The sequence below is a fragment of the Bidens hawaiensis genome, unplaced genomic scaffold, assembly GCF_021521415.1.
Source record: "Bidens hawaiensis isolate Kalapana, Puna unplaced genomic scaffold, B.hawaiensis_p1.1 tig00009570_1, whole genome shotgun sequence".
Lineage (NCBI taxonomy): Eukaryota > Viridiplantae > Streptophyta > Magnoliopsida > Asterales > Asteraceae > Bidens > Bidens hawaiensis.
This window is the reverse complement of record NW_027491715.1, coordinates 588,537-613,108: the sequence shown is the minus strand read 5'-3', so window position 1 is coordinate 613,108 and position 24,572 is coordinate 588,537. Positions and strand designations below refer to the sequence as shown.

Below are 24,572 nucleotides of genomic sequence, written 5' to 3'. Positions count from 1 at the left end.
ATCGGAGGAAGACTCGACGATTTTTTCTAGGAAATCCCCAACAAAAGATACACATAAAAGATATTCTTTGTTTTCCATCGCTTTGGCATGTATAAAAAAAATATTGTGAGGCTTCTTTCTTACAGAGCCTTTCAATTTTTTATTTATCTTTCTTATGTATCGTAATGGACGAGTCCATCGGTTATAATCGAAAAAAAAAGTAAGAATAGGTTTTTTTTTTTAAAAAGTATTTTTCTTTATTTTTTTTCTTTTTTTCAAGTTTCAATTTTTCTTGATTCCCATACATATAATCAACTTCAACCCGTCCTCAGTTCGGATTGCAGGCTGCAACTCGCCTGCATGAAGCCGGAATCGCTAGTAATCGCCGGTCAGCCATACGGCGGTGAATCCGTTCCCGTGCCTTGTACACACCGCCCGTCACACTATGGGAGCTGGCCATGCCCGAAGTCGTTACCTTAACCGCAAGGAGGGGGATGCCGAAGGCAGGGCTAGTGACTGGAGTGAAGTCGTAACAAGGTAGCCATACTGGAATGTGCGGCTGGATCACCTCCTTTTCAGGGAGAGCTAATGCTTGTTGGGTATTTTGGTTTGACACTGCCTCACACCCAAAAAGAAGGGAGCTACGTCTGAGTTAAATTTGGAGATGGAAGTCTTCTTTCGTTTATCAACAGTGAAGTAAGACCAAGCTCATGAGCTTATTATCTCAGGTCGGAACAAGTTGAAGAAGGGAGGGGATTCTCGAACGCGGAAAAGTATCCAATAACTTCGAAAGAATTGAACGAGGAGCCGTATGAGGTGAAAATCTCATGTACGGTTCTGTATAGTGACAGTATGGGTGACTTATCTGTCAACTTTTCCACTATCATCCCAAAAAAACCAAACTCTGCCTTACGTAAAGTTGCCAGAGTACGATTAACCCCTGGATTTGAAATCACTGCTTATATACCCGGTATTAATACAGATTTGAGACTGAAGATAACTGTCAATGCAACTATTCATGTGATTATTCCAAGTATACTGAGTATCATTCATGGAAGGATCAGTGTCGGGATTCTTAATCTTAAATCCATTATTCAGATAAATAGAATTTCGATAAAAAGAACTTGCTAGTTCACTACAAAAAGAAGGATCATTGTCAATCTCAAAAATTTGATTTTCAATATCAAAATATATAGAATAAATGTCCCCATTATTCTCTTGAACTAAAAAAGTATCATCAAAGATGAAATTTCGAATGTCCTTGACGCCAAAAGAAAGATCAACATTACTGTAATTGTCATGACCACTCCAACTCTGAATGTTTTTATCCGTATCATTTATATTCGGATATTGACTTTCGCAGGCATTTTTAATTTCAATTTCAATAGGACCAAGACTGCCCGTTGATTTACTTAGCCTACATCTGTGTTCGAACTCCTTCTTAAATAAGATCGAATTGAACCAACATCTTTTCATATAGTTTTATTGCTCCATATTTGCATGAAAATACAATAGATGAATAGTCATTCAACGAAAAACCATTTATTTTTATTTTGAATATTGTATTTCCTATCAGGAATAAGCATATAAATACAATCACTAGAATTATTAACTAATAAGAAGTGTGAGCATTGAAAAAAGGATTTGTTCTCTCCACAAACCTACGAACAATTTTTTCGTAAAATCTCGTCTAATAACTAATAATAAGTTAAGTTTCTATTACAATACAAATACGGAATAAAAAGGATAATATGCAGGATGGGTAGAAAGAGTTGTGATACCTGTCACTTTTTAAAACTTACAAGTATACTTTAAAGTGATTATTTTGTTTATAAAATAGACGAACACCTGTTTATCAGCAAACTTATTAAAACTTCAATTTATCTAGATGTTTACTAAAAATGAAAAATAATAATAACAATAATAAAATAACAAACAACCCACCGTTCCACTGTTGTGTTTCTTCAGTCAGTCCAATTTCAATGATTCTGACGTGGCACATTTGCTAAACGAATATCGATTGATTTGTTAAAGTACCAAGGGATTTACCAGTTGAAACGTCATTAAAAATATTTAAAATACAAAAGGATTTGACTTTGAACGGAATCGGTTTGACATAAGCGATTCTACCAAGTTCATTAAGTTGATGACGTCATTCAACATGCCGTGCAATGAATCAGTTAGTTGGATGACGTTTCACAACACATGCACCTGGGATGTTTCTTAAAATCATAACACACTTGGCTTGACATGCAATGAATCAGTTAGCTGAGTGACGTTTCACAACACATTCAACTTAGAGAATTTTCTAAAGATCCTAACACGTTGCATCTGTCAGCTGGATTCACAAAGTTTTTGGAAACTTTGAATTTGTTATTCCGGGTAACGTGTATGACGTAAAACACTTGATGACTTCATACCAATCTGGATATTAGATTCTGTTCCATTTATTGAATTATCTTTTGGTATAAACACATTGTCATGAATTCTAAGCATTTGGTGTTTTAATTTCGGATTGACACGTCTAATAATACCATGTTGTTTTTATTGATTAATAACAAAATTGTAATTTGATAGTCAATAGAATTATTAAACGTCCATTTTAAGAATGAAAAGCGTGATCGATAAGTAAATAATTTGTATTATACATGCCTAAAAAGTTAGAACAAAAAGGAAACAAGGCATCAATGTATTTTGCTTGATTATATTGTATTTTAGTGATTAGTGATGCTAATTATTTTAAAGATTTTGGCTGTTTGCATAAAATTAAAAAACACATTCTAACATCTCATTACGTGTACACCTACAAGATTGTGGTATTTTCCACCGTCCATATATAATACTCCACTAAATAATTTACAACTTGTATTTTGATTTAATTCCAAGTTTATAAATTAAAAAAATCGTACCATAATTTAAAAAAAATACTATAAATAATAATTATTATCCATCGTCACCATGACGTCCGTTGCCGGAAATGGAACTTGATAATCATAATATCACCGGTATAACACGGTTTCCGTTACGGCGGAGATAACAATAACAATAATAATAATAATGTCACCATCTACGCATTATTTACGGTTGAAGATTGCCGGAAGTTAATTCAATTGCTGCAAATCGTTAACGGTACACGCTGTCACCACGCTTTCTCTTTCATAATCATAGGATAGTTTTAATTTAATTTAATACAATTTAATTAGCTGATTCATTGTAGGTCCGTTGTCGATGCATGTGATTTGTTTATTTTTTATTGATATTATATTATTTGTTGAATTCTTAGCCATTTATTGGTTTATTGGATCGGATTGATTGATTCTGCAATAGAGTTAGGGTTTCATATACACAAGTTAAATTGAATTGATTGAGGTCTGTAAGTGATATGAAGTGTTGTTATGTAGTGTGAACAAATGAGAATTTGTAATGTATGATTTGTTTTATTATTATTATTATTATTATTATTATTATTATTATTTTATATGCTTGTTCAAACAATTTTTAAACTACTTGATTGCGCCGCATAGGTTTATTTCAATTTCTGGAAATCTGTGGAATCGGATTGTTTGATTCTGCAATGAAGTTAGGGTTTCATATGCATAAGTTGAATTGATTTGAGTACTGTAAGTGAATATTGAGTGTTATGTGGAACTGGATGTGAAGTAATGAGAATTTGCAATGTGTGATTTGCTTTATTAGTATTATTGTTATTATTATTTTATGTGTTTGTTCATACAAATCTTAATCTAATTGATTGCGCTACATATGTTTCTTCGCTGGAAACCTGTGGTCTCGGATTGCGTTATTTTGCAACAGAGTTAGGGTTTCATATACGCAAGTTGAATTGATTTGAGTTCTGTAAGTGATAGCTTGACTGAGTGTTATGTGGATGTGAACTAATGAGAATTTGTAATGTGTGATTTGTTTTATTATTATTTATATGGTTGTTCATACAGCACTTAACCTAAATGATCGCGCTGTATAGGTTTATTTCAGTTTCTGGAAATCTGTGGTCTCGGATTGTTTGATTCTGAAATAGAGTTAGGGTTTCATATACCCAAGTTGAATTGATTTGAGTTCTTTAAGTGATACTGAGTTACGCGGATGTGAACAAATTTGTAACGTGTGATTTGTTCCTCTTATATTATTTTTTTATATGCTTGTTCTATAATATGTTACCTATTTGTTGATTTCTTAACCTAAATGATTGTGCCGCATAGGTTTTTTCTATTTCTGGAAATCTGTGGTCTCGGAAGGGTTTCATACACACAATTTGAATTGAATTGATTGACTTTTGTAAGTGGAAGCCTGATTGAGTGGTGTTATGTGGATGTGATGAAATGAGAGTTTGTAATGAGTGGGATAAGAAATTTGTTTCACTATGGATTCGCCGGATAAATCGTTAGGTAATCTAATTGGTAACCTGAAAGCATGGATCCCTCGGCGGACAGAGCCAGCTAATGTGTCGAGGGACTTTTGGATGCCCGATCAGAGTTGCAGGGTATGCTACGATTGTGATTTGCAATTTACTTTATTTAACCGAAGACATCATTGCAGACTCTGTGGTCGAGTTTTTTGTGCCAAGTGTACTCAAAATTGGATTCCTGCTAGACCTAGTAATGATGATATCATCGATGAAGAGACTGAAAAGATCAGGGCTTGTAATTACTGCTTCAAGCAATGGCTGCAGGGTGGATTAGTTGCCTCTGCTGATCATGGAATCCAGGATCCTAACCTGGAGCTCAGCACCTCACCATCGGTCGCCAGCCTTGCCAGCTCTAAATCTAGCTGTACTGCTAGCAGCATTACCTTTGCTTCTGTGCCACATTCAATCTGTTCTTATAATCAATCTGTTGCAATGGAATCGGCTATAGATGAACAAAATGACCTAGCAACAAGGAGTAATGAGTTGCTATTTGATGTAGCTGTTCAATCTCCAAGCCAGCTTGGATGTTTCATGAACAGGTTTTTTTCCTTCTTATCAGTTATTACTTTTTTTTTGGGGGTCATATAACTTATAATCAGTTAATCTTCATGTACTCTATTGACACCAGGGGTGATGCTTTTGATGAAGAATTGGCTTATCAGTTAGCTTCTGGTGGAAGGCATATGTTGCAGATTGATGATGGATATTATGATGAATTACATTTGGATGATACTGATAACGACTATGAGCCTCATAAATTTGCTGATGCAACAAGCGCAAGCAGCTGTTCCTTACAAGCTAGCTTTGAAGCAGTGCAACAGCTTGAGAAAAAAGAGGATGCAAATGATGTTAGTGACGAATGTGAAGGTTCATCATCAATGTATGTTGATAATGTTGCACAAGATGTACCCGAGCCTGTGGATTTTGAGAACAACGGGGTCTTATGGTTGCCACCTGAACCTGAAGATGAAGAAGATGAAAGAGAAACTCTTTTGTTTGATGATGATGACGGTGAGGATGGTGAGGATGCTGTTGGTGAATGGGGATACTTGCGTTCTTCAAGCAATTTTGGAAGCGGAGAGTGCAAAAGTAGAGATAGATCAAATGAGGAGCACAAAAAAGCCATGAAGACTGTTGTTGATGGGCATTTTAGGGCTTTAGTGTCTCAATTGTTGCAGGTTGATAACCTTGTTGCTAATGAGGAAGAAGATGATAAAGATAGTTGGTTAGAAATAATTACATCTTTGTCGTGGGAAGCTGCATCTTTGCTAAAGCCAGACACATGCAAAGGTGGCGGGATGGACCCTGGTGGATATGTCAAGATAAAATGTTTAGCTTCTGGGCGTCGTTCCGACAGGTCAGAAATTTACCAGAATTACCCATTATAGAAAGCTTGTTGACTGATAAATTTGTCGTTTTATAAGTATAATGCAACATGACGTCTGATGTGGAATTTAGTAGTTAGTGTTTAATACACGGTTTTGATGAAGGATTCTTTTTACAAATTACTCATTATAGAAACCAATGACTTGTTGACTGATAAATTTGTCGTTTTATAAGTATAATGCAACATGACGTCTGATGTGGAACTTCTTAGTTAGTGTTTAATACACGATTCTTTTTACAAATTTGTAAATTAAATATATTTGCTAATATCATTCTCCACATAAGCATTTTTTGCTTATGCGGCATCTCACATGCCACTTCAGCAATTGAAAGGTAATAACAGAGTAAAATGAAGTTGTTACTTGTTGCTAATTGGTATTGAGTTATATTTTTGCGCCTTTCTGTCTTTTTGATATAGATTATTGTTCTTTTTCCAGCATTGTGGTGAAAGGAGTTGTTTGTAAGAAAAATGTGGCTCATAGACGGATGACATCAAAAATAGAGAAGGCTCGTTTCTTAATTCTTGGAGGGGCTCTCGAGTATCAACGTGTTTCTAACCACCTGTCAAGTTTTGATACTCTGTTGCAGCAGGTTAGAAAAATTTTAAATTCTAAACTAGGTGTTTTTGCTTTTAAGTTTTAGCATAATTAAACATGGAACTTGTCTTTATATATATGGTAATTTACTTTTCAAGGAAATGGATCATTTAAAGATGGCTGTAGCAAAGATAGTTGCACAACATCCTGATGTTCTTTTAGTGGAGAAATCTGTTTCAAGATATGCACAAGAATATCTTCTTGCAAAGAACATATCTCTTGTTTTGAATATCAAAAGGCCACTTTTGGAACGAATAGCCCGGTGTACTGGGGCCCAGATAGTTCCTTCAATCGATCATCTCTCTTCTCAAAAATTGGGATATTGTGACATGTTTCATGTACAAAGGTTTCAAGAAGAACATGGAACTGCAGGACAGGGTGGCAAGAAGCTGGTCAAAACACTCATGTACTTTGAAGGCTGTCCAAAACCATTCGGTTGCACCGTAAGTGGTCCCATTTATTAGAACTTTCAAATTGTTTAATCGTTTGATTATAAATATACTTATTGGCGTTTTCAGATACTACTGAGAGGTGCGAGTGGTGACGAGTTAAAGAAAGTAAAACATGTTGTTCAGTATGGAGTTTTTGCTGCTTATCATTTGGCTTTAGAAACTTCTTTTCTTGCTGACGAAGGCGCCTCACTGCCTGAACTGCCCTTAAAAACTACCCTGACCGTTGCACTACCTGACAAACCATCAAACATCGATCGGTCAATTTCAACAATTCCTGGTTTTACTTCCTCCGTAAACGAAAAGCCTCAGGGCACCGAGACACACAGTGTCTCCATGTCAGAAATGTTCTCCATCATCAGCAACAAGCCCAAACTCGGCCCAAATGGTGCAGAGCCCAGCCCATACCTGACGTCTGTTGCTTCTTTAAAACTGAATGTTTTAGAAGGTACAGGTGGCGGTGACCAGAATTCTTCTAGAACAGAGTTAAACACCACAGTTACAAATGGGTTTGAGCTCAGTTGTACCACTGGTGTGGACCGTACCATGCCAGATGGATCGTTTCTCCAGCCAGAGGGTAAAAATGGCAAAGAGGAATTTCCTCCTTCACCTTCTGATCACCAAAGCATTTTAGTGTCCTTGTCATCACGTTGCGTGTGGAAGGGTACTGTTTGTGAGCGGTCCCACCTGTTTCGTATAAAATATTATGGCAACTTTGATAAACCACTAGGCCGCTTTCTCCGTGATGATTTGTTTGATCAAGTAAGCCAACACACACTCTCTCTCTCTCTCTCACACACACACACACACACACACTGTGTGTGTGTGTAGGCCCATAAACGAGTCAACAATTCAGTGAACCGTTTGCGAATTGTTTGGCGGGAAGTTCTGTTATGTTTGTTCCTTTAATAAACGAATGACCATGAACACAAGCTTATTTTCATTTAATCAAATAAACGAACATGACACATGTCTCATTCGTTCTTTTATGTCCGTGAACGTTCGGTTCTGTACGTTCATTTATGTTTGTTTATGTTCATTCGTTTGAATATTCATTCAAATTCACCCATTATAAGTATTAATTTAAAATGAATTTGATGTTCATATTTTAAAATCCCTTGTGTTTAGATATCAATTTGATTTTCATATTTTAAAACCCTTTGTTGGTTGTAATGATGATTCTAGACTATTATTTGGATACTCACGTTTACTTATACTTGTTCATTTGTTTATGTTCATTTGTGTTCGCTTATGTTATTTTGTGTTCATGAACTGTTTTTTTAGAACATTAACATATGACCACAAACTTATTTATTTTCTAAACGAATGAACACGGACAAGAAAATCCGTTCATTCAAGTGTTGTTCGTTCATTTGTTCGGTTAAAGTTAAAGAACGAGCATGAACTAGTCTCGTTCGTGTTTGTTTGGTTAGTTACAGGCCTACCTGTTTGTTTTAGATAACTGAAGTTATTTTTGATGGACAGGGTTACAGATGTAGATCATGTGAGATGCCATCAGAAGCACATGTGCAATGCTACACACATAGACAAGGAACCCTAACCATATCTGTTAAGAAGTTACCGGAAATTCTGCTACCAGGAGAAAAGGAGGGTAAGATTTGGATGTGGCATAGGTGTTTGAGATGCCCACGCACTAGCGGTTTCCCGCCTACAACTCGAAGAATAGTGATGTCGGATGCCGCCTGGGGTTTGTCGTTTGGGAAGTTTCTAGAACTTAGTTTCTCAAACCATGCTGCCGCCAGTCGGGTTGCTAGCTGTGGTCATTCTCTTCACCGGCATTGTCTTCGCTTCTATGGGTATGTATACAGTTATAGAAAAAATTACATGAATGATCCCTGTGGTATGTTCAAATTTCAGTTTTCGTTCTTAAGTATAAAGTATGGGGAAAGTACATCCCAAACTATGCATGAATATAACATGGTTTATCCCTACTGTGTATGGGCGCTAGCTTTTCTGTCAAGTTTTTAGAAAAATGACCAAATTATCCCTTAAACTTAAGAAAACAAAAATTCTAAATCTGATGGATTCCACCCAATTTCTAAATTAGAAAAAAAATAATATCTATGTATAATAAATAAAGAATCATGCCCACAAATCTAAAATCTGATGGATCTCACCTCTTTTAATTATGTAAAGATATTATGGTCATTTCACATATTTAATATAAAAATTATTACACCCATCCACTCTAGGGATCAACCGTGTTACACTCGTGCATAGTTTGGGACCAGTAGTGTACTTCTCATACTGGAGGACCAAAACCGAAATTTGAACATACCACAAGGACCATTCGAGTAATTCTTTCTACAGTTATACTAAACAATATTGTTAATCTATTTTTTCTGTATTGTAAAAGTTATGATTGCATGTGCAGTTTTGGGAAAATGGTAGCCTGCTTTCGTTATGCATCTATTGATGTCCATTCTGTCTACCTTCCACCTCATAAACTTGATTTCAAATATGAGAATCAGGAGTGGATTCAGCATGAAGTAGATGAGGTTTGGTTATTATATTATTTATTTCATTGGATGAAATATTACATCATTCTAATATTATGCTATTAACAGGTTGTTCACCGCTCAAAGCTATTATTTTCAGAAATTCTTGCAGCTTTAAGTCAGATGGCAGAAAAGAGAGACGCGAAAGGGCCACTATCAAGACGTCAAATAACAGATTTGGAAGTTATGTTACAAAATGAAAAAACAGAGTTCGAGGTGAATCCCGTCTTTTCATTTGCCATATCATTTGTTTAACTTTTAACTGAACAAACGATAGTTAATGGAGTTTTCATGTTCGTTAAGAAAATGAGCATGTCTGTGTTTGTTTATGTCCGTTTGTTAGTAGTATAAACAAACGGTTCATGAAAGTAAACGGACGAACATCGATGAACTAACACCAATTAAAAGTAAATGTAAACATCAATAAGAGGTGATAGATATTTTAGTTTTACAAAACTAAACTAATTTGTAGCGGGCTTAAATATTTTAAATTAATATATAAACGAACGTAAATTAACGAGCTTAAACTAAAGAACAAAAATGAACGAATATAAACGAGCATAAATGAACAAACATAAACAGACGCTCACAAACATAAACGAATGAACCAGACATGTGTTCTCGTTCGTTTGTTTAACTTAATGAACAAAAAATTTGTTCATGTTTGCTCCTTCATTAAATACACGAACTTCTCGCCGATCGGTTTATTGAATGTTTGGTTCGCTTAGACCTAGTGACTTATAATCCTTATATTCTGATATGATTGCAGGAGTCATTGCAAAAGATTTTGAATCACGAGGTGAAAAAAGGGCAGCCCATAATTGATATCCTCGAGGTCAACCGCTTGCGAAGACAGCTCGTTTTCCAATCTTACATGTGGGACAACCGTTTAGTGTATGCTTCTAATGTCGAAACCAACAGCCCGCAACACGACCGAAACAATCTGGGATCAGAACACAGTTATAAACCGAATGAACCAGTTGCCGACTCAAAATCAGCTATTGATTCGTGTAAAGCCTCCGATGTTGGTGAAAATGAAACAAGCGTTGTTTCAAGTCCAGTTGAAGGAAACGAGTGGTCCGACCCGTTAATATCAAACGTATGTGTCCGTAGGGCCATATCTGAAGGCCAGTTTCCGGTTCTAACAAGTTTATCAGACACTCTAGAAGCCGCATGGACCGGTAACCATCCGCATTCTGGATTTTCTGATTTAGATCTTCATGTTCCAGATAAGCTGGAAAAAACAGACCGTATAGAAGAATCCAAAACATCATCGGTTTTATCCCCCGCGCTATCCACCAAAGGTTCTGAAATGAATGAAGATTCAACTAGCTGGTTAGGTGTACCGTTTCTAAACTTTTACCGCTCCTACAAAAACTCCACAACAACTTCTGAAAAACTCGACACACTCAACGGTTACAATCCTGTCTACATCTCGTCATTTCGTGAATCAGAACTCCAAAGTGGGGCCCGGTTGCTTCTAGCACCCGGCATCAATGACACGGTAATTCCTGTGTATGATGACGAGCCCACAAGTATCATATCCTATACGTTACTCTCACATAATTACATCTCCCAAGTGGCCGACGAGTTTGATCCTGCTGATTCATCAACGTTTCAGTCGTTTAGTAATTTTGACGGGATGTCGGTTGATTCATTTAGAAGCCTTGGGGATGATAGTATTTTATCAATGTCAGGATCCCGTGCCTCGTTACTCCTGGATACTTCCTCGCAAACGAAATCGTTGCATTCGCGAGTTGAGTTTACGGATGATAGTCCATTTGGTAAAGTGAAATACACGGTGACGGTTTATTATGCAAAGAGATTTGAAGCTTTAAGGAGGATATCCTGTCCTTCTGAAATCGATTATATTCGGTCTCTTAGCCGGTGCAAGAAATGGGGAGCACAAGGTGGTAAAAGCAACGTTTTCTTTGCGAAAACGTTAGACGATCGGTTCATTATTAAACAGGTCACAAAAACCGAGCTTGAGTCGTTTCTTAAATTTGCTCCCGCTTATTTTAAGTATCTATCTGAATCCATTGGTACCGGGAGTCCTACATGTCTGGCAAAGATTTTGGGAATTTATCAGGTACCTTTTCATTTATCTTTCTTAAAAAATGGATTAAAATTTCACCGCTTATACTATAAATAACATGCGCCTTTAAAGTTTAAACCCATTTAACTTTATAACACCTTTGTTTTTCTCCAATAACTTGGGGGTTTGTTTACTTAAAAAGAAACTATATACGCTGTTGTTTAATTTTTTGTCTCTCAACATTTTGATATAAGTTTTATTGAAAACGAAGTTATATTCGAAATAAAGCATCCTTTTGTATTGTAAGCTATACCAAGTGCTGGCACTATACCAGTACTGTGACGAACCAAACCGATACTGACCAAACAACACTGGTACTGGTGTCGGTATTCATTTTTTATAGTTTTCGATCGATGCAAAGCCCATGCTGATTTTCTTTTGGGCATATCACGACTGATTATACTGGGCTACGCGTGACAACTTTTGTGTAATTAAACCATTGTAAACCAACTTTTTAATTTTGTAATATAGATAATTTTTTACTGAACCGAGCCGATACCGCCCAAACATCGGTATCGGTATCGCTATACATTTTTATGGATTTTGGTCGATTCGAGCCGGTTTCGATTTTTGTTTTACTGCCGATATCGAAGCTGTACCTTACCGCAACGTTACGTTGTAACTCACAGCTTTATGATTCTAACTTTTATTCCTAGGCCTGACAGGCTAATACTATTGCAAACATTAATTTATTTTTTATGCATATACCGATATAATTATGTATTTTTTTATAATTATATCCTTGTTTGTTTTGAAGGTTGTGACTAAGCATATGAAAGGCGGGAAAGAAACGAAAATGGACGTTCTGATTATGGAGAATCTTTTGTTTGGAAGGAATCTTTCTCGGCTTTATGATCTTAAAGGATCTTCAAGATCACGATACAATGCTGATTCTAGTGGAACAAACAAGGTTTTATTAGATCAAAATTTAATCGAAGCCATGCCAACTTCTCCTATTTTTGTCGGTAATAAGGCGAAACGGTTGTTGGAACGAGCTGTCTGGAATGATACTGCTTTTCTCGCAGTAAGTTATTATTTCCTTTATAAGAAAGTAATAAAATCTTATTTATAAGCTATAAGTTGTTGAATTCAATCGTTTACGGGTGCAGTCGGTTGATGTAATGGATTATTCTTTACTGGTCGGGGTTGATGAAAATAAACACGAACTTGTACTCGGGATCATCGATTTCATGAGACAGTACACATGGGACAAACATTTGGAAACATGGGTGAAGGCTTCGGGTATATTAGGCGGGCCCAAGAACGCGCCTCCCACGGTAATTTCTCCAAAACAGTACAAGAAAAGATTCAGGAAAGCGATGACGACTTACTTTTTAATGGTTCCGGATCAATGGTCACCCCCAATGGTTAGCAAGTCCCAAACCGATTTATGTGAAGAAGTTACCCAAGTTGGGATTTCTGCACCTGATTAATTTATTGATTGGCTTTTGCAGTTTGTATATTTTTTATATATCTGTTTTGCCCTATTGTAAATTTGTTTGGGTTCATTTTTGAGTAATGGAGTTAATTATGGGGGTGTTATATTATTTCATTATTTAATATTTAATTATTAATTACCTTGCAAATATAGATTTATTTATTTATTAAAAAATTGTACTTTTTTGTTTGTATTCCTATGGGTCATGATTGTAGTTAAGTTTTTCTATTGAAAGAAATATAATTGTCCCACATGGGCCGTTAAATATGCATTTAGTGCTCAATACTTCTTTAGTGGGGCTATTGTAATGTTATCTGCTTGTTATGAACCTATGATAGTGGTTTAATAGTGGTTTGGTTTTATGTTATTATAAGTCTAGAATGAAACACATAAAGTAATTGATGTGACGTTGAATATGTTTAAGCTCGACTCGTTTTGATGTTTATATTTATAGCTTTTTCGAGACGGTTTGCGAGTATGAGCTTTTATATATACCAACATAACCTTTTATGCATGCCAATGACAAAATAATCGTAATATTTGCGAGTCTAATCAAGATCGGTGTATAAAGTTTGGACGTGAGCTCGTTTATATTTATGAACTACAATTCATGACTGGGTTTGTTAAGTAGTTCACGAGTGTCTTGACTCATTACTCGTAGTGAAAATTTGGTTACTAGTGGTTAAGTTGAATAAAACAACTGATTTTGATCACAATTTCAAAACGAAAACTCTGTTCAATACACAATACCAAACATCCTGATTTCATTTTATTTCATTATTCACACACACAAGTATACATATAATTCCTTTAGATCTGCATAAGAATATAAATAATTTACATGGATGTTTAGTTGTTTACTCATCTGAGATCAATTATTCAACGGCTAAGATGGATTCTCCCTCCATCTCTACATATAGCCAGCCATGTATAGATGAGTTAGAACTAGTGTGCTTGGTAACCATAGGTTAGTTGAATTTACCACCATCTGTAACTTGAAGCAAACTCCTTTTAAGAAGCTTAACAATATCTTGTTTTCCTCTGTAAATTTCAATACAAATCATTTTTTTTTCAATAAAAAGTAACATTTTTTAAAGACAATTTACCTCGGATAACACGAAAATATCGAAGAACCTTGATGAAGGCGAGGCCCTTCATCGAATCCTTCACATGTTATCTCTCCATTCTCATCCAAATAACACACTATGCCTCTAGTTTTGTCTTCAAAAACCTTTTATGTTTGTATGATCATATGATATGAGTTATTAAATTAAGCTAGATCAAAGTAAAACAATAAACAAAAGGATTAAAAAAGAAAGGTTACCTTTTGGATCTTGATTGAAGTTGTATTTGATGAGTCTTTATTTGCAAGCATTGATACAGATTTGGATGTTTTCTTGATGGGATTATGATTTGGATGAATGAACAAGGATGAAGTGATCATGTTTGCAGCCATTTGATGATTATGCAAATTATTGGATGGAAAGAGAGTGTTGAGGAGACAAAAGGAGAGCATGTGTTGTTGTTGTTGTTGTTGTTGTAGTACTATATATTGCAGAGAAAGTATTTTAATTGACTTGTATTATTGTTTCTAAAAATAAATAAATATTACTACTAAGTTTACTTCATACATTGTATTATATTATATGTTTTGTTGATGTTAATTATTCATGAATCATGATCATGGATCTGAGAACTAATATTATGTTTCATGATCATGAGAACTAATATTATGTTGACTTCATACATTGTATGTATCTTTGATCACTTCATTTAATAACCAATACTGTCTGAAGAATGCATAAACTTAGATGGCGTCTATTGTACAAATCGATTTTAAGTTGCGAAGGAAGAAAAAACGCGACGGTGATGGCAATTTGGTAATTTTATTATGATATAGTATTTACAAGTAGCGTAATAAAATTACGCAACATTTTTACAAGTAGTTTAATTAAAGTACGCTGATTATATAACCGTAGCGTAATAAACTCAATAGGTGTAACATTGTGGTGTAGTTTTATTACTCTATTTTGTTTTTGTAAAACAGTGTAATTATGCTATTTATCATAATTAAAAAAATGTCATGAATTTTTTTCTTTCTTTTGCTTAACACACTTCACTCCTTAAAATTGATTTGTATTTGATCCATCTATCATAAACTTATGTCCAATTATATATACTAATAGGAGAAAGTTAACGTACAAATGAGATTAGCGTGTTAATTGTGAGAATCTAGTGAAGTAATTATATATATACAAGTAGAGTAATTATATAATTACATGATGTAATTACATAATTACTATACTTGTATATTTAATTACTCTACTTGATTATAATTAACACGTTAATTTCATTTGCATTTGATCTAAACCATATATTAATAATATTAAAAATCAATAGATTTATGAGTTTTCACGGTGCATATTAATATATTATGAAAGTAGGTTTTTAAATTAGACTGAGGGGTGTGGGGCTTCAAAGGGGGCGCTAGAGCCCCTCCGCTCGCGCCCCCAGGCGCTAATACCACACCAAATGGGCGCTAGAGGGTCGCTACCGAGGCGCAAACACCACCCGTGAGCATGGTAGCGGGAGAAGAGAGAAAGGATGTGGGGCTTTAATATGGGCGCTAGAGGGGCGCTACCCACACCAGGGGCCAGGGGCTCCAACACCCCCTTATCAGTTTCTCTCTCTGCCACACGTCATAATATTATTGGTTCTTGGCTCTGCTGGAGCCCCCACTAGAGCCCACACACCCCTTAGTCTTATTGGGACATAAACAGTACTATTAATGATTTATATGGAATATATGGGTGGGGTATAGGTGGCTTATCTTCATACTGTTGATTTAACATTTTATTTTATTTTTTTATCTTGGTTTCTATGTCATAGGTTCCATCGAGTGGCCCGAATTAACCCCATTTAATAATATCTACTTGCTTCTTTTAATTGATTAGACTCTTTATCATTGTATAATATTTATAAATGAAACGAATAAAAACAATATTATCTATTCTTATCATTCATACATAACAGGATATATTACTTATTTCATCATTTTATGAATTTATGACCTTATGTTTCTTGTTTTATCATATCAATCATTGTAGATTTGTATACCAAAACTACAGAATTTTTCATACAAATTCTTTTACATGTAAAGTCCAGGTATAACTACGGAGCACAAACAACGATCGTGAATTGTACGAAAATAAAGAATGAACTGATGGAAGATGATGGAACTTGTTAGTCGCTAATCACTAATCATAACTTGTTACTTAAGCATGTCCGATAACTCATAACACTCATGAATAGATTCAAAGTCAAACATGTCAAAAATAAAATCATACAAATCACGCATAATACTATCAACACATACAACAAGCTTGCAAAGAATTTTACATGTAGAAACGCTAATTGAACATATTCGATGAGAATAGGTGATAAACACAAATGATTTTGACGATGATTCAATTTGGAGGCGATTAACACGATTAAATAAATGAGACTGAAAATATCACCATTAGTGCCACTTAATTGTTCAAGGACACTCTTCGATTTTTGAAACTCGATTTCGACATTTAGTTTTACCAAACTAACCGCCACTCAAAGCCTCAAACAAGGGATGGAAAATGAATTACACATAATTTACCTATAATGTAATTCAAACATGTGGAGGCCTAAATTTGCTGCTTGATTTGCTTGACCCTAGAGCCAAGCCTGCACTAGGCCACTAACGTTATTGTTGACTTTTAAATTTCGGATATCCGAATTTTCAGATAATTCGAATTCGTATTTTCAAATATTTCGGATTCAAATTTTTTGAACACCCCAAGATTGGACTAACATGTTAGGTTTTGGACTACTTTGAAGGATATATCTACATATGGACATTGCGTGTTTAAGTTTTTACGGGCCCAACATTTAACTTTTTTTTCTTCCCAATTTGATTTTTGGTTCAATCACTTGTAAACAATGTGCTTTAATGATTCCTATCTCAACTTTGTTTTATATTATAAACGTAGTAATTGTATAAAATAACATTAATGGACACCGACATCGAAAATGCTCGGTACTGTACGATATCGATACAGAAGACAAAAGGTCGGTAGGTAAAATACAGGTATTGGTACATACCAATACTACAAACCTCAAAAGTGGGTACCGAGTTGATACTAATAAACATGTACAATACTGGTACCGTTTGTTCATATTTGTAACAAACTTTCAATATATCGGAGATTTAAATCCCTCTATATTCATATTATTTTGATCACATTATTATTTGTATGTCACTAGGTTACATACCTATGTATTATTACACTCCATTGATTGAAGACCAAATATATTAAGTTAAATAATTAGCAGGTAAGATTTAAAGATTGTAAAACGATTTTTTGAGATATGATGTGACTGGAATTACATACAAGTATTTTAACTCAAAAATCGTTTTACAGGTCTTAAATCTTAATAACTAACTACTTAATTTAATTATTTCTTTTATCCACGTAATACACGGGTTTCTAACATAATCAGATGTTATAACTTATATTAAAATAACATGTGACTTATAATAGAACTCATAACTTATATTATAGCTTAATATTGGTATCATTTATAGACCGCGCCTTGGACAGGTTGATATATATAGTTTAATGAACACTTGAGTCATATATTCATCACAAAAATAATTATCCTGCTGATATTTCTATATATTATATAGCAGACTAGATGGGTATCAATGTATCATATCAACTTTGTTTCACCTAGCATTATTATTACATGTTTGTTTTCTTCTTAAAATATTATGTAATTTATATCATTTAATACGTATAATTATTAAATCAATCATCTTTTCACATAATGTTAAAAACAACATTTGAACTTGCTTCTCTTAAGCTTTAAGCATGTTTGTTTAATTCTTTTCATACAAAAGAGATTGATAGTAAAATAGTAAAATCAGATGTTATAAACCCAGTAGTCATATGTTGATTATTGAGTAATACTTTACTCGCAAGGAAAACTGGCTAAGGGATATTCATGTGTTTAAAATAATGTCTCTTCTTAGTAGGTAAAGGATTTGAGTTTTTTTTTCCGGACAATAAAGTATGTTGACGATTCGAGTCTCTTTGTTAGTCGTTTAATTAAAAAAAGTAACACCTTACTCATGTGCGTGAAAACTTAAACTTGAAGAGGGATTATGATTATTTGATACTTGAGATTAACGTAAATGCTATCGAACAGATATTCACTGAGGGCTAGCTTAGTTAGTTTGTTTTTTTTTAAAGAACAACTCACACATAAATCCACTTATAAGTTATAAGTAACACATCACATATAAATCTACTCATCGAGGGCTATATGTTGACCATGGGACTCAAACCCTGGCCCATTGAAAATACAAATCCAAGCGAGGTAAAATAACTCCTCAACAACTCTGTTGCAGAACGATAGCCCGGTAATGAAGAGGTTCAACGGGATCAGGGGTTACTCATGTCCCCGCCCATACAAAACGAGATTCCATAAATTCATTGAATGAATAGTGGATTGTGCTTGACTCCATGGTCGTCCACATGTTAAAAAACAATTGCATATATGTAATTCTCAATAAATTTTAACTCTTAACTTGATTTCATCAAAGGTTTGGATTTCCTTTCACACTTACACATTTTCATTTAACAAGAAGATAACTTTATTGGATTGTCTTTGATGAACATTTTTTTAAAAAGTATCGTTTGGCTCTATAATTTAATTTGCACAAACTTTACTTTGGGATAATCCACAAATGAATCCTTTCTTGTTTTTGGTTGAAAACAAAAGACATATTAACACAGGAAATTATTGGGAATGTTCACCGGATATAATTTATTTGTTATGTTGGAAAGATGTGGTTGTATTTGATTGATTATTCCTGATAAGGCATGATACATTTGACATAAAAATAGGGTGCTGTTAAACGTATCCCACTCCCATCCATTTTTATTAAACATACCTCATTTCTTAGGTTTTATATTAATACGATTTAGATATTTTTGTTGTTTTTTTGTCATTTTGATATCTTTTATAATCATTATTATTTTTAAAAAAGCATTTTTATTCTATTTTTATTTAACAACTTTTTTTCTATTTATCTTTTTATGTATATTTAAAAACATTTAATAAAAACATATTTTTTCTTACTTAGAAAAATGTTTTTTTTTCTTATCTAATAAACATTGTTTTTCTTGTTTAAAAAAATGTTTTTTTATACTTGTTTTAATCTTTTTGAAGAGCGTTCTTTTTAAATTAAGAGAGTTTACATTCTTTATAAAAAATCATATTAGTTTTTATAAATAAAAAGGTTAAATAACATACAACTTAATAAACAAATTTGGCTCTTTTCTCAAGTAACATTAACTCATGTATATAAACCTAACAAAAAAAAATCAAATTGTTTTGAATACATTTTATAAAAAAAATAAAAAACTAGCTAGAGAAAATATACAAAACTTTTTAATACATGTAAAAAAAATAAACAAACTTTTAATAAGATCTTAATGAAATAAAATAATAAAATCAATAACAAAAATATAAAAAAATTGTAAAACAAAAATAAATACTTATCAGTTTTTTATTTGATATTTTGAGAGAATTATAAAATAAAATAAGAGGGACTAGAATGTCAATTATAAATGTTAAGGGTAAATGAAAGTCAGGGGGGTGTATGGTTAGCAAGGGAGGGGAGTACGTTTAGCCTGACCCTAAAAGTATCTATTATTATTAGTTACCGCTACGGTTTCGAGTTTTTGCCTCTTAACCCCACTTTAGCCGGTTAGGTAGACCCCCACCACACTTATTTCGATATAGAGTAATTATTAATACTCTACAGTTTTGTACTAAAATAATTACACCAAGTGTTATGAAATTGTTGGTCGTTAGTCAGGGATTGAGGACTACGATTAATTGAGATCAATTGGATAAAACTTTAATTTATAAACTTTTTAGTTTAAAATATACATGTACATATTTTTATATGCAATTTTCAGTTTTATATTGCATACATTTTCATATGAAATTTTCAGTTTTATACATAGGCAAACACGTTTTGCCAGGACTTTGACTGGATCTCGTTGGAAACCGCTGATTTTAGCCGAAATATCGCCGAAAACCCTTGCTTTTTGGCAGAATCTCACTGGAAACCTTCGATTTTGGCCAGAACCTCATCAGAAAAAGCCGACTAAGTTCGATTAATCATGATTTGGGTCTGATTTGACCATTGACCGATTAATTGCCCGATTTGTCAAAAAATTAATCAATGAAGTAAGGAATCGCAATTAATCGACGCCCAGTTAAAGTTTTTTTTTTAACACTGATTGCACCATACAAAATGAAGTGAAGTTTAATAATTATTATAGTTAAAGTATTGTAGAGTTTATAATAATTATTCTAATTATTTATACGCTTAGCATGCTAAATTAATTTATATTTGATAGTAACACTATATATATATTAAAGAGGGAACATAGCTAGAAAGTTGATGATGAGAACCATAGGTGAAAAGAAAACGGTTAATTGACATAACCGGTTGACCCAACTATCCGAACCGAAATCAAACCGGTTTGGAACCACACGTTCAAGACCGGTTTGTTTTATTAAAAGAAGATTCGATTTAAAATTAGCGGTTCACAACAACAAACCTTTTATTTTGATGATCAATAAATGACAAACATTACCAAGATTAAAAGAAAAGTATTTTATTTGATAATATATAATCATCATTGTCATCGCACAAAGTTTTAAAGCTGCGTTAGACATGGCTTTGAGAAACATGATACAAAATTTATAGCAAACCATTTTTAGTGTTGTCCGACATTAAACATAAGTCAAACTTGTACCAGCTTTCGACTCTTTGCTTTGTGTATCAAAATAATGAAATATCAATATTCAACACACTGTTTTGTTCATTTGTCACTTTGTTGAATTCAAATGGAATAAGTGAATAACCAGTTTACCTCTTATCAAAGTTGAAGTCACACACAAATGTGTGATTTACTATTTCACACCTTGCTGGCTTGCTGCAACATTATATTCTATGTTCGTACACTAACTTATTTTGTTCAACTCATTTTAAAAAATCAAGACCCCACCTACACAAGAGTCAAAAAACACACATGTAAATCTTTGATTCTGTTGACTGACCACTAGTATTAATTAGTAACTTGTTTAGAATATGGACCATCCATTCACACATCTTTCCTACATAAGCTTGTGTACTCTTTTACTTCACTTTCAAACTCACTAAAATAAATATTATATTCTTTCTTCTTCTTCTTCTTCTTCTTCCTCAATGGGTACAACAACAAAAGATGGAGGTCCGACTACAGTGGGTCGACCCGGATTCAGCTTTGCAGTCGGGTCAAGAAAGAATATACCTTCAAAATGGGATGATGCTGAAAAATGGCTGATTAGTAATGGTCATGAGTCTCCTGCTGCAAACTTTATGGTGAAACAATGTGGTGGGATTAAACATTATAAACATTTAGAGGGTGTTTCAGATAGTGGTTTTGGTTGTGTCTCAGCCTCAGACTCCTCTGATGTTGTTCCAAAAGGTTAACTACACTTTAGTTGCTCATAATTATCATTTGTGTAATTTTAGCTTATGATTTTAAATTTTAAATGTTACAAAAAACTTGATGCAAAATAATTGTTTGTACGAAACAGGTCTGGTTACATCACATTGACTGTTTACCATTTGAACTTGTTTCATATTTTCAAATTTCATTTATTATTATTATTATTATTATTATTATTATTATTATATTTTGAATGGCCAAATTTTGTAACAAAACAAATAGGACCTCAATACCTCGTTCAAATAGCAAGAAGCCTATATTTACCGATTTATTTACTACTTTGTCTTTCATACTGTATTTATTTAAATTCTTATATTTATTAAGATTGTAATTTCACATCAAAACATAAAGTATTTTCATACTTGGTGTTTCATTATATATTTTATTATTAATTATTATTAGAAAAAAAAATCAAACCTAAATCGTTTTAAGTTTTTTGATCAAGGGTTCATATTTTATTTTATTTTATATATATTTCTAAATTTATTCATTTACTTACACACGAGTAGTTTCTATATACAAACAAATTTATCATATCTTTTTTGCTAATTTCATGGAAGATAAATAAACGTTGCATTTCAACCATTTTGATAATTTTTTTGCTAATCTGATTTTTAAATCCAGTTAGACGAAATGTCCGGTCCTGTTATGGAAACATTATGCAGCTTGTTGCCCATTTGCCTGCCACTTTATTGTAATCGTCATGATTTTAAAAATTCATATTACTCAAATCATAACATGTTTCATACTGCAGATAAATTTACAAACGAGATAGAACCCAACATCCCAAAATTCAAATGTTTGGGCACACCAGAAGTGGTTCAGGAGGTAAAAAACCGAGACACTGGGACCGAAATGACTCCGGTGGGCAGCTCGACCACCTCTCGGTGCCCAACGCCACTTAAAAGCTTATCGCCACCACGACACAACACTCCAGAAAGCCGGTTATTATTCCTGCAGGGAATGGTGGATCAGAATAACTCTGATCAGTTAGAGTGTCATTTGGCTAATAAGCTGCAGCCGTGGACACCGTTTGATGCGATTAATTCGAACTGGAGCTCGATGGAGGAAGAGGAAGCCGAAATATCGAAAAGTTTGAGACATTTTGAGATGAATAATGAGTTTGTGGAAAATGTTACTGGGCCTAGACCTTCTGCTTGGGAAGAGAAGGAAATGTCGGAACCGTGTGTGAGGTAAATTTGTTGTTGTAGTTCGACTTGTGTGTCGGGTGGGTTGACTGGTTTAAACTGAAGCAAGTTGGTCGGTTTGAACGGACCGTTAACTTTTATTATTTATATGTAACTTTCATTTTTAAAGTATCTAGTTATGTATATGTATTATAATCATTAGTTTATTATTTTCAAATTAATAATGCAAACTAATATTTTTGATAAAAGTAAAAAAAAAAAAAAAAAATAGGTTAAAACAGTCGAAACCGAACCTCTAAACCGTTCCCCTCAAACATATTTAACTGTCAACCTAGAATTTTCATCAAAACCGACTACAAACATCCCAGGTTCATGTTTATATTTTTTCACTATTTGAAACTTGAAACGGGTCATGTTAGATCATCGTTTAACCATATAATTTTAATTTTTTAATTTCTTATAGTACCTAGTCATGTATATGTATTATGATCATAAACCATCTATATCATTTGAACTTTTTTTATAATACAAACTATGATTTTTATTAAAAAAACATAAAATCAAACTGTAAACCTTAAACCATAAACCCAACTCATCCGGTTTGTTTATTGTTTTTGAAACCATGAAATAGAATATTTATCTTAAATGTTAAAAGCCACTTTTGAAACATGCATTTTTGTCTAAAATCTTTTTTGAATGTATATCCAACAATTATGTTACTTTTTTTTCAGGTACCAAATAAAGGAAGCTAAAATTCAAGCTTGGGTCAATCTCCAAAAAGCAAAAGCAGAAGCTGAATCAAGAAAGCTAGAGGTGAAAAATAATTAATTTCATTTATAGGTTTATAATAAGTTACATTAACCTTTTCTTTTCACATCAAAAACAATCCTAAACACTGTATTTATAAAAAAAATAAAATAATGAATTATAAGTTGCTAAAAACAAGCAATCCCAAACACCCCTTAAAATATAAACAAAACCAAATTAGTTTTAATTGATTCGAAACCCGCAATTAACATCTAAAGTATGTTACAGGTTAAGATTCAAAAGATGAAATCGAAACACGAGGAAAAGCTAATGAAAAAGATGACAATCGTTCGTCGAAAGGCAGAGGAATTACGAGCGGCGGCTCAACTTGACCACTCCGAAACAATGGCTAAATCAAACAAGACAACGACAAACCACCGCCCAAGTGTTCAGTTTTCAGGCCACCGCGGTTCATGCGGTTGCTTGATCAGTAGCTAAGAGTCTAAAAGTCTAAATCCAAGGGTTCATTAATTATTAACATTTGCGTGTATTTGAAGTTTATATAAAAGTTTAAGCTAACCATTTTAATTACTCAATGTGACGTGATCTTCTGTTATGTTAGCTAAGCTTTTTATTTAAATTTAACCTTTAGGCTGAGGGGTGCGGAGCGCTAGTCAGGACGCGAGAGGGAGTTCGCTCGCGCCCCGGGGCGCGAGAGCCACACCACCGGGGCGCTAGAGGGGCGCGAGAGGGGCGCGAGAGCGGAAAACGAGGCTGGCGCCAGGAGGCTCGCGGGACAGGTTGAGCGTGAGGGGTGTCTTGGGATGCAAAATAGAGCCGTTGGGGTTTAAGCTGGGTGTCTTGGGAATGTTTCAGCATATATATATATATATATATATATATATATATATATATATATATATATATATATATATATATATATATATATATATATATATTCGTGCAGAAAAGCTTCAATTCAACCACCGAGTGTAGGTGACGCCGATGGTGGTGGAGGTTACGGTGGTGGTGAGGAGGAGGAGAGAGAGTGAAGGTGCCATGGTTTTGACCGGATTCCGGTGGAGGTTACGGTGGTGGTGAGGAGGAGGAGAGAGAGTGAAGGTGCCATGGTTTTGACCGGATTCCGGTGGAGGTTACGGTGGTGGTGAGGAGGAGGAGAGAG

General features: G+C 34.0%; 2 protein-coding genes and 1 long non-coding RNA gene across 4 annotated transcripts; 2 read left to right on the top strand and 1 right to left on the bottom strand.

The window, feature by feature from the left end:
- The first annotated feature begins 2,924 nt into the window (after positions 1-2,924).
- On the top strand, positions 2,925-13,384 carry LOC143532974 (1-phosphatidylinositol-3-phosphate 5-kinase FAB1B-like). 2 transcript variants are annotated; one of them, XM_077027872.1, is made up of 13 exons: positions 2,925-3,108; positions 3,504-3,599; positions 4,197-4,941; positions 5,031-5,759; positions 6,226-6,379; positions 6,483-6,827; positions 6,903-7,595; positions 8,319-8,650; positions 9,229-9,352; positions 9,422-9,568; positions 10,122-11,441; positions 12,205-12,471; positions 12,557-13,384. In XM_077027872.1, the coding sequence occupies exons 3-13, from the start codon at positions 4,358-4,360 to the stop codon at positions 12,878-12,880; spliced, it is 5,019 nt and encodes a 1,672-aa protein (XP_076883987.1). In that variant the 5' UTR covers positions 2,925-3,108; positions 3,504-3,599; positions 4,197-4,357; the 3' UTR covers positions 12,881-13,384. The 2 variants fall into 2 exon arrangements, with proteins under 2 accessions (XP_076883987.1, XP_076883986.1); XM_077027871.1 differs by lacking the exon at positions 3,504-3,599.
- Positions 13,385-13,626: 242 nt separating this feature from the next.
- LOC143532924 (uncharacterized) lies at positions 13,627-14,224 on the bottom strand. Its single transcript, XR_013135268.1, has 3 exons — positions 14,210-14,224; positions 13,992-14,116; positions 13,627-13,926 (listed from the first exon to the last, which is right to left on the bottom strand). It is a non-coding gene; the product is annotated as an uncharacterized LOC143532924 (long non-coding RNA).
- Positions 14,225-21,208: 6,984 nt separating this feature from the next.
- LOC143532947 (uncharacterized) lies at positions 21,209-23,998 on the top strand. Its single transcript, XM_077027844.1, has 4 exons — positions 21,209-21,470; positions 22,249-22,687; positions 23,374-23,455; positions 23,678-23,998. The coding sequence occupies exons 1-4, from the start codon at positions 21,209-21,211 to the stop codon at positions 23,885-23,887; spliced, it is 993 nt and encodes a 330-aa protein (XP_076883959.1). The 3' UTR covers positions 23,888-23,998.
- The last annotated feature ends 574 nt before the right edge of the window (positions 23,999-24,572 follow it).